General features: G+C 39.0%; 1 protein-coding gene across 1 annotated transcript; it reads right to left on the bottom strand.

The window, feature by feature from the left end:
* Positions 1-9,178: 9,178 nt before the first annotated feature.
* On the bottom strand, positions 9,179-9,712 carry LOC143614177 (uncharacterized). Its single transcript, XM_077087687.1, has one exon. It carries the CDS (start codon positions 9,710-9,712, stop codon positions 9,179-9,181), a length of 534 nt encoding a protein of 177 aa, XP_076943802.1.
* Between the last annotated feature and the right edge of the window lie 1,901 nt (positions 9,713-11,613).

The following is an 11,613-nucleotide window of genomic DNA, read 5'->3' as shown; positions in this document are numbered from 1 at the left end:
ATTCCCGACATTTGGGAATATTTTGGACTTTCAGCTGAATCCGAGTTGTCGCAAATGTGTGTCTGGTGCAGGGTCGTTACGCGACAATGTTAATCTTTTTGAACATAACAAAATATAAGTCACACGTTGTTGTAGTTTTTGGACTAAAATATTATTATTTAATATATTAAAATATTTTATTTACTTAAGCACATATTACATTAACACTAATTTAGGCTTAATTTAACCAGGTGTCACACATTGCACCAACCTCAAAGACGTTATTGAGGAGTATGTGAAGAATGGAAAGTTGGAACACCTAGTCAAGAACATTCGCGGAGGCGTGAATGGAAACACAAGACATGAAGGCGGGAGATCGGGAAAGAAAATCAAAGATCTCCACGTCAACATGATTCAGGGCAACCAGAGGAAGGAAGCGGCCAGAAGCAAAACACCATGGAAGGAGGGTATCTTTCAGTAACACCTCAGCTAAAGGGGAAACGCCCGAGTGTGACGCAAAGATTGTTCAAAACACATGTGACACTATTAAGTGACAATATTATCATTAATTCACTAATACTTCAAATACACAAGTTTAAACAAGTAATACAAGAAAAATAAATACAACAAACAGTATGCCCATTTGTTTGAAAAACCTAAGTCTAGTATCTTCTCTGTGTGTCATCTTCTACTAACAGTACCTGTAGCATATGTATAAAATAATGTTAACTGTATGAATAGTTGGTAATTTCACACTGTTTGATATAATATGTAAAAAGCATACAATTCCATGAAACTTGTGAGAAGCATAAATATAGAGCATGCAAGGGTTCTTTACACTCGAATCAATGGTCCTGAATGTAAAGAACAAACGAAGGTCCTTTCCAGTTGGTAACAATCAACGTACTCGGATAATGAGGTCCCTTTTCCATTCGATACAATGGAGCTGAGTGCAAAGGGGGGCTTATGTTCATACTTATTGAGGCAACCACTTGAAATCAACATATGTAACAAATAAACACATAAGTCCATGTAGTGAATTGTAGTTTGTAAGCAAAATAGTAAATACTTGAAGTTGGTAGGATACATATATGTTTTGACCAAAAATTACAAAAAATAACTAAGTGGTCAAATTAGTTATGTGAGATTATGATGCTTGTTTTATGCTGAAAATAATTTCAATATTTTGACAAACAGTGTTGGGATAGCGAGAATAATGACAAAAACAACGTCAAGAAAACGACGAAATAAAGAATGCAAGAAATAGGATGTTACGAGGAAAGCCCTTGATCACAAGTGATCTCCGGCATAAAACCTTGAGAAGTGACAAAAGTCACGCTGCCTCAGAAAATTGTATAAATAAAAGTAATTAGTTACGATACAAGAGCTTGGATCGATCGATATACTAAGTGTGTGAAATGAATAAAAGAATTAAGTATTGCTGTGACCTTTGCGTGCTTGCGACTAAGTGTGTAAAAAGTAATAATACCATGTCTCTTAATCGATCGTCCTCCTCTATTTATAGAAGGAAAGTACAAGGGCTATAAACTAGTTCTTCGATAATTCCGGCTGGTCTTCGGTTTTCATTAGTAACAGATTCCCTCAGTCAAATAGGATTCCGAATAATCCGGGAACACCTGACCAACTCTCCATTAGCCGTTGGCCTTGTTAACCAAGCATACTTCTATAAAGAAGGTATATTGATTCTTGGTATATCAGATCAACATCTCTGTTATTTTTGCTGAAAAGACATATACAGAAAATATCGGGTAACAAATCGTTAGCAAAATATAATTGGGATACCTGGCTGTTTCAGGATACCGACTCATCAGTATTTCTAGATCTGTATAGCTCAGCATACCGTGATGTCGAAACTTACCTCTAACAATTGTCCCCAAATATGTAGTAGTTGTCACTGACAAGTACAACAGGTAAATATTTAAATAATTACTTTTGTCAAATCAATTCTATTATCTCGATCACTTCATCAACTAATTCCCACCTTTCTCTCCTCTCTCTTCACTTATCTTCTCTAAAATTTCTCTACATCCTCGCCGGAGACTCACCAAGGTAAGCGCCTTCCGATTGAATCTCCTTATTTTCTCTTTTCTAGTACGATTTGAACAACATGGCCAAGGTTACCAGATCGAAAACTTCCACCGGCGATTTGAACCCATATTTTTCACCGCAAAACCTTTTAAAATTCCCCGATTCCAAAAAATGTACTCTAACGGTTTAAGAATTAGCAGCCATAAAACCCTTGTTCCCTGAAAAAGCTATCTTTCATCCCATCTCCGACTCGCTTCGATCTGACATGGTGTTAGAGAAGTGGATCGGTTTCCTTGCTTATCTGTTCCTTCTAGGGCTTCGCTTCCATTTTCCACCTCTCGTTACATCTTTCTTCGAAAAAACGAAGCTTTGTGACCCTCAAGTCATGCCCCTTCTGTGGAGGATCTTATACACCCTCGAAATGCTGAACAAAACTCACCGGTTGTCTATCGGTGTTCCAGAGCTTGCCTATTCCTACAATCTCGGTCCCATGTTCAAGCCGCTTCGTCATCCAAATCAAACCTGACAAAGAGCATCTAGTAACCAGAGCTACTAAAAACGATCTATATTGGAAAGGAAAGTTCTTTTTCATCCGAAGGGACTTGATCCACGGAGGAGATAGTCTTCCTGGCAAATGGGTTACCAAGGGTAGGAATATTGACTTAGGATCCCTAACTGTTCATTATCTCTCTAGTCAAGGATTTATAATTCTTCGTTATTTCTTTGCAGTGAATTTTTCTCAGGTTGCCCCTCCCCGTCAGGATATCGAGGAGAAGACATGAGAGCTTCTCAATATACCGGAGGCAGAGAGAGCTTTCCAGGGATGATCTCCAAGCGCAGAAGTTAGCGCCGAATCTCAACACTCCCGTTCTCACATGTCTGTAAGTAAGTAATATTTAAGAAAATAATTTCAATATATTGGGGTACTTACCTTCCAATATTTGCAGGTGGAACCCCTGTCGTCAGTGACTTCAACATCTCGGACATCCAAAGCATGCTCTCCCGAGATCCCAATGCTTCTAAGGGTTCAATCCCTTCTGCTTCCAAGCCCCCCTACCTTCTCTCAGAGTCGAGTGAAGATTGCTGCCAAAAAGAGGAAGCTTGGCAGCCAAGACGTCCCATCCCTATTCGAAAATTTGTCCGACGAAGAAATGTCCAACAAAATGGACATTATCATGATCCAGGTATAATTTTCAAGATAACCTGCATTCAAAAGTGTTAGAAATAACTTATTCTGTATATATTAGTTTTTCGAGCAGGTCGACGGGAGTAAGAAGGTCTTGAAGGAGGAGCTCGCGGCAGCACTGGAAGCCAATGCTGATTTGAAAAAGATAGCTGCTGCAAAGACCAAGGATTTTTAGAGGATTATGAAGGCGACGACTGAGAATCACCAGGCTGAGCTACAAGCTGTTATTGCTAAAACCAATATATTAGCGGCCAAGGTGATGCTCCAATCCAAGATCCAGATGGCAGAGGAAGCTAAAGAAATGAATCCTGCCTGGGATGTTGAGGGATGGAGGCAATCTCTTCATGATCTTATCGGGTATCATGCATGTATGAGATCGAAACCCGAGGGAGATGAGACCGTGGAGGAGTCGGTGCTGGAGGGAGATGACAAGGAGAAGGATGGCAAGGGCGATGGTAATGCCAAAGACAAGGTTTGAGCCCTGGCGTTAGTGGTTGATATTTATTATTCGTGGTTGTGATTTCAAATAATTTATTTTGGGTTGTAACTCTTAAGCCCCCTGGGCATCTTGAACAATTTACTTTCATGTTTTATGTTTAATTTAGCAAGCTATGACTTACAAAACTATCTAGATTTTATGCCGTTAATTTGGAAACTTTTGGTTTATAAAATTAAGTTATTTAGTTACATTCGTATCACAGGTGCAGGTTGAAGGAATTATTCTCAGAATAATATCCTGATATGAGATATTATTATCTCAGAATATTTATGGGATACCGATTACATCAGTATCTCGGGATTGCTTTGGGAATTGAAATCATATACCTTGTGGTAGCATAAGCTTTACCTCATTACTTAGAGATGCCGCTGGACATCTGCTATCCTTAATATACTGATGGAATGATCCATGCGAGCCATTGTGTCTCGGGATCCTTCAGGATCTTTAAATATTTATAAGGACTAATAAGATCCTTCATGAGGATCATTACCTCTAGGTATTTCCAGATATCCTTGGTAACGATCTCGGGGAACATTCCCAGCTTTGACGTCTACATGTTTAGGTTATCTTAGTGGTTTTTGAGAATATAATTAACCATATATTTGGACATTGGCGGTGCCTTGCTGTTGTACCCATTATTTGATTAGTCTCCATGGGATCACTTGATAGGAAGTGATTCCTTCAGGATCTTGTATGAAAAGATTGATAACGATATTCGTGGGCTTAGCCAACATTAGTTTACAAATCTTGGGACTGGCCAAAACTTGGGACAAGCCAATACTTGAGATTTGGTGAAAACCAAATAATGTTTGATTAACATGATAATGTTAATTACCTTGGGATTTTCCATTGACTCAGTGTTCGTTAGACTGCTAGGGGTATACCCGGGAGTATCGATCGTATGGCATGTCTGCCAATATAACTTTAGAATTCAAGATATAGTCAATTTTTGTGAGATTGTCAACCGCTTATCACGGACTGGTCCCTACTAATCCTTGATCTATACTCAAACATCGTGCGCTCCTTGCAAGGTGTTCAAACCTATGCTCGTATGTGGGGTGAATACCAACCCAAAACCTTAGGAGGAATCTTTGGAAACCTCAAACGTTAGAGGGATGGCACAATCCCTAATCTTCTATTGAGGCACTTGAGTATCCTGCAAAACCTTAAGATCTTGGTGAAGGTGGGTGTTAGCAAGGCTAACACCCCTCCGATTCTTAAGTCAGCATCTCTGATAAAAATAATAAATAATGAATAACTAAAAACAGATGTGAAAACGTACTTTAGTAAGCAGAAACATCACATTTCTACTTACATAAAATAAGCTTTGAGATGAACAGCATTCCAGAATCTTGGCAAGATTTCACCCTCCATGTTAGCCAACCAATATGCTCCCTTTTGCCAGCTTCAGAATGAATTAAATACGGTCCTTCCCACTTTGGAGCAAATTTTCCATCGGTAGGATTGATGGTATTTTGAAAAGTCTTTCTCAACACCAAATTTCCCACTTGAAATCTTCCTATCCTTTGATTCTTATTGTATGATTTGGCTATTCTTTGTTGATGGGCTGCTATTCGGATCTTAGCTTTGTCTCTGAGTTCATCAATTGTATCAAGATCTTGGAGCAAAGCTTCATTGTTCTTTTCGGTATCTCAAAAATTTGATCTTGCCATTAGGATCACCATTTTTGTCAGGATAACTGCCTCTGAACCGAACACTAAGGAGAATAGTGTCTGTCCAGTAGCATTCTTTGATGTAGTCCTACCCCCATAAGACGAATGGTAGCTCTTCAGCCCATTTTTCCTTCTTGGATCCCAACTTCTTCTTTTGGTTGTTTACAATTATCTTGTTGCTGGATTCCGCCTGCCCGTTGGCTTGCGGATGTACTGGTGTGGATGTGATCATTTTGATTCCCCAACCGGTACAAAAATTCATCATTTCTTATTTATGAATTGAGAACCATTATCACAAATGATCTATTCCGGTATCCCAAACCTAGTCAGGATATTTCTTTTTATGAAGGATACTACTTCCTTGTCTCTAACTTGAGCAAACGCCTCAGCTTCGATCCACTTTGAGAAGTAGTCGGTCATCACCAGCATAAATACTTTTCCACCAGGTGCTTTAGGAAACTTCCCAACAATATCCATTCCCCATTTCATAAAGGGCCATGGGGACAAGATAGGATACATAGGCTCCGCTGGTTGGTGAAGAACATTACCGTGTCTCTGACAAGCATCACATCTTCTGGCGTATTCCATAGCATCTTTTCTAATCATGGACCAGTAATATCCTGTTCTTAAGATTTTAGAGAATAGGGGTCTGCCTCTAGTGTGATTGCCACAATCCCCTTCATGTATATCTTTCAGCACCTCAAATGTCTCGGGAGCTTCTAAATATCTCAAGTATGGTCTTGCCAAAGACTTTCTATACAATACATCCTGGATAATAATGTAACGAGATACCTTGGTACGGAAGGCTTTGTGATTCCTCTCCGTCTCCGGTATTTCATCATATTGTAGATATCTGATGATAGGCATAGTCTAGGATCCTGATTGGTCTTTGGGATCCAGAAGCTCATTATTAAATACTTCCTTTCTATCAAAGCCAGTCACGTCAATCGCCGGGGTTAAGACGTGTCCAATTGGTATCTTGTCCCCCGTAGGTGTCTGAAAGGCCGATCCTAAATTTTCCAGACCGTCTGCTTCGGCGTTGTCTTCTCTAGGGATTTGATTTAAGGAATTGCTTTATATCGAACTCTTCAAAGTATCCCGATAGTATCTGGACTATCTTAAGATACTGAATCAACTTCTCACCATTTACTGAATAGATACCATTAAAGTCATTAGCTAATAATAAAGAATCCATATATACCTGTATACGCGTGATCTTCATTCCCATAGCCAATTGCAATCCGGCTATAAGGGCTTCATATTTAGCTTCATTATTCGTGGTTGGGAATTCACACCTTACGGATTGAGGTATGACATACCCCTGTGGAGACCTCAAGATAATTCCCTAACCTGTCCCTCGTACAGTGGAGGCACCATCAGTATATAGATTCCGCTTATCTTCAGGATCTTGGAGCTATTGTACTTCAAGATCCACTTCATTCTGGAGCTCAATATTGAAATCAGCTATAAAATCCGCTAATGCTTGGGACTTAATAGTTGTTCTTGGTTCATAAATCAAATTGTAAGTGCTAAGTTTCACCGACCACTTATCCAGCCTTCTAATTACATTATTGAGCCTCGGAATCTAGTCGCAATACCGATACGTGACATCGTGTTCAATATGTTAATGGATCAATACATTAAGATGAATGAGGAATAATTAGGTGAGGAGAGAATTCGGCAGCATAACATTACAGGGGATAAATATGGCACAGATCTCTATGAAAATCTACTATGGAAGGCCTATTTATAGGCATGCGTCATTCGTTTGAACTGTAGTAACGAATGAGGCCTCTCATTCATTAACTGGACTAACGAATGAGGTCTTTCCATAGCCCATTCGCTAAACATGCTTTAACGAATAGGTATACATTAACGAATGAGCCACCATTCATTACACTGTAGTAACGAATGGGCTCCTAACTTAACGGATGAGCCTAGTATTTAACGAATGAGGACTCATTCGCTAAACATACTTAGCGAATGAGCCTTTATACATTAAGTGTAAAGACTTAACTACCCTTATCCTATTCGAACAACTGTGGACACCAAATCTGTGCACTAACAAGCCTACCTGAGGCTCTCAGGTTTTCTTAATACAGATTTGATAGGATAATTAGTCTTAACATGTATTTCATGAATTTCAAAATAATGTCTTAACTTAGTAGAAGCCATAATCATTGCAAAAATTAATTTTTCTAAATGAGAATATATGGTTGCAGCATTTAGCAAGCTTTTACTTACATAGTATACTGGATGTTGTTGGCCTTCATGTTCTTTGAAGATTTTAGGTTCAGAATAGCTTTTATTTGTTCTGGGCTTGCTTCTATTCCCTTCTTGGTCACCATGTAACCCAAGAATTTGCTTGCTCCCACTCCAAAATGAAACTTGGAGGGATTGAGCTTCATATTATACTGATCCAGGATATCGAATGCTTCTCGGAGATCCTTGGTGTGGTCTTCTGCTCTTTTGGATATTACTACCGTATCATAAATATATACCTCCATGGTATCTCCGATATTTTCTTTGAACATCATGTTAACCAGCCTTTGGTATGTTGCACCTGCATTTTTCAAACCAAAAGGTATGGCAATATAATAATAAATACCTGAGGGACTAATGAATGCTTCATTAATGACAAGATATAATGACAAGGGTTCATTGCCCTCTGGCTTCATTAATAATGGAGTCGTAGAAAGATAATTTTTTAATGTTTGGAAGGCTTCTTCATGCTTCCCAGTCCATTCGAACTTTTTATTTCTCTTCAAAATATCATAGAAATCTTTACACTTTTCTGACGATCTAGAAATAAACCTGTTAAGAGCAGCTATCCTCCCTGTCAATCTCTGAACATCTTTAACATTTGTAGGAGATTTTAGGTTCAGAATAGCTTTTATTTGTTCTAGGCTTGATCCTATTCCCTTCTTGGTCACCATGTAACCCAAGAATTTGCTTGCTCCCACTCCAAAATGAAACTTGGAGGGATTGAGCTTCATATTATACTGATCCAGGATATCGAATGCTTCTTGGAGATCCTTGGCGTAGTCTTCTGCTCTTTTGGATTTTACTACCATATCATCAATATATACCTCCATGGTATCCCCGATCTTTTCTTTGACCATAATATTAACTAGCCTTTGGTATGTTGCACCTGCATTTTTCAAACCAAAAGGCATGACAATATAATAATAAATACCTGAGGGAGTAATGAATGCAGTATCCTCCTGATCAGAAGGCTTCATCTGGATTTGCTGAAATCCCGAGGAGGCATCCACAAATGTCAGCATCTCATGTCCAACAGTCGCATCCACCATTGAGTCGATGTGGGGTAATGGGAAAGGATCTTTAGTAAAAGTCTTCTTAAGATCAGTGAAGTTAACACATACTCTCCTCTTCCCATTCTTTTTTTTGGACCACTACTACATTGGCTAGCCACCGGGGAAACTTCACTTCTCTTATCATTCCTGACTTTAGAAGTCTTTCCACTTCTTCTTGGATAATAAAATTTCTTTAAGGGGAAAATTTTCTTCTTTTCTGTTGTACTGGCCTGAAAGAATTATAAATACCAAGTTTATGGGTTATGATATCTTTAAAGATACCTGTCATATCCTCATCTTTCCAGGCGAATCTAGATCTTCTTTCCTACAATAAGGTTAGTAAGTCATCCCGGATATCTACTGGGATGCTGGAGCCAACCAGAACTTTTATCTCAGGATCCCCGGGATCCAGGGATACTTCTTTGACATCTTCTTCCTCTGTCCCCAGTATCATAGGATCCATTTTCTTTGATTGCTATGCTATAGCAGGTTTAGTTGATGCCTTCAAGGATGTAGTATAACAATCCTTAGCTTCCTGTTGGTCACTCTTGATCTTCACAACTGCCCATGGAGTAGGAAGTTTGACACATTGGTGATATGTTGACGGGGCAACCTTCATGTCATGAATCCAAGGCCTGCCTAAGATAATATTAAAACAAGAAAGAGAATCAATAACACAAAATCTTTGAATCGAATTCACTCCTACGACATAGACTGGCAGCTTGATGTCTCCCACTGTGTTCTTGGTTTCACCGATGAAGCCCACTAAGACTGAGGATCTCTTGATGATCTCGGATTCAGGGATCCACATTCTTTTCAGTGCCTCAAGCTGAATGATGTTGACAGAACTTCCAACATCTATCAGTATCATGAGAACAAAATGGTTAGCGATATATAAAGTTATATCCAAACCATCGTGATGGGGATCAATGACATGATATCTATCGTCTTCATCGAATGTTACAATATTTATGTCACTTAGGCTGGTGGTTTTCACTAGTCTCTCCATTTTGTTTTCTTTTGCCAATATCTTAGCAGAAGAATAAGAGGTCCCACATATATCCGATCCCCTAGAAATGAAGTTAATGGTCTGAGCATCGGCCAGAGGGGGAGGAGAACGTTAAGGATTTATGTCGGTATCCCGATCCTTTTTCTTTCCCAGGATATTTTTCAGGTATTCTTTTCTCAAGAGATGACAAATCTCTTTTCGCAAAGCGATACAATCTTCTATTACGTGACCAAAATCCTCATGATAGGCGTACCACTTTGATTTATCTTTCCAAGTGGACTTCTTGTCATTTTTCCTAGGATAGCGAGCTTTATTTCTTAGATACTACATTGCACACATTACTCCAGATGTATCAATAGAAAACGAGTATTTAGATAATTGAGGATAATCAATGTCATCCTCTTCATCTACAGCATTTACTCTTTTGTCAAATTTAGCATATGGGTTATTTTTATACAATTTGAAAGAAAAATATTCAGACTTCCTATTAGTATTATTATAGCTGGAAGGTGTTTCAGCCTTCTTCTGTATCAACCTATCCTCTTCGAGCCTGATATATCTTAGAGCCTAGTTTCTGACTTCATCCAAATTTCTACATGGGTTCATCACAAGATCCTCATAAAAGGGGAATCCTTCCTTAAACCCATTTTCAAAGCTTGGACGGCGTTGCTACATCCAAATTGAGTATTCCAAGGATTCTCTACCAAACCTGCTCACATAATCCCCAAGCATTTCATCATTATTTTGGACAACCTTGTATAAGTCGTTAGTTAGACATTCAAAGGTTCTGCTATAAGAAAACTGGTTATTAAATAAGTTAACTAAATGACAGAATGAAGTTATTGAGTATGCAGGGACATTCAACAGCCATATCAAAGCAGCTCCTGTAAGAGTGGAACCAAATACCTTGCACAAGCATGCTTCTCTATATTGAGTGATATGCTCTTCAGGATCAGTAGTTCCATCAAAAAGCTTCATCTTAAGCGTCTGGAACCGCTTCGGGATCTCAGCATCACAAATAAGAGGTGCAAATCTCAAGATCCTGTGACTGGCAGCAGACACTTCTGGGATAGGTTGTACCACTCTTGGTACATTAGCTATCATATCTCGAAGTTTCTACATCTCCTTTGCTATAGCTGGGGAGATCTCAGTATCCTGCAAAACTACAATATTATTAGCAGGTAAATCATTATTCAAAGGGTTAGAAATACCAATATTCAAATTCGAGGATCCCGATATGTTTCCGGGATCCTTGGTTGTGGTAACCCTTGTAGTCTCTGTCGGGCCACTCGGCATAAAGCCAATAAAGCCAGGCTGTACTGAGAGGAGATTGGTTGAGGATCTTGGAGTCTCATAGTCTAGGATCCTGGGATGAAACGCAGTAAGCGATGTTTGTGCTGAGTTTCTTAACTCCTTCCTGATCTTCTCCGTTTCATTTAACAACATTTTCCGGGTCTTCTGCTGCTCCTTCATCTGTTGTTGGACTTGGGAAAACATCGTAAGGATGTCGTTGTTGGAAATAAGGACTGGAGCATCGGCCGATAATGTCCCCGGTCTGAAGGATGAAGATCCTGCAGTTGTGGTGTTGGTAGTTGGAGCAGCAGTCAATGGAGGGGGTGGAAAGTGCACACTAGATAATGAAGCAAGAATCGAAGAAGAATATTGGTTGGATCGTGAAGCCATTTTTGCCACAAGTTTTGAAATCAAGTGATTGAAAATAATTTTCAGAAAAAACTTCAATAAGTAAAACACCAATTGCCCCACGGTGGGCACAAATTGTTTTGACCAAAAATAAAAAAAAAAATAACTATGATGCTTTTTTTATGCTAAAGATAATTTCAGTATTTCGACAAACAGTGTTAGGATAGCGAGAATAATGACAAAAACAACTTCAAGAAAAT

Source organism: Bidens hawaiensis, unplaced genomic scaffold, assembly GCF_021521415.1.
Source record: "Bidens hawaiensis isolate Kalapana, Puna unplaced genomic scaffold, B.hawaiensis_p1.1 tig00039116_1, whole genome shotgun sequence".
Taxonomy (NCBI): Eukaryota; Viridiplantae; Streptophyta; class Magnoliopsida; order Asterales; family Asteraceae; genus Bidens; species Bidens hawaiensis.
Note: the sequence above shows the minus strand (reverse complement) of the source record. Positions and strands in the feature narration are given on the sequence as shown.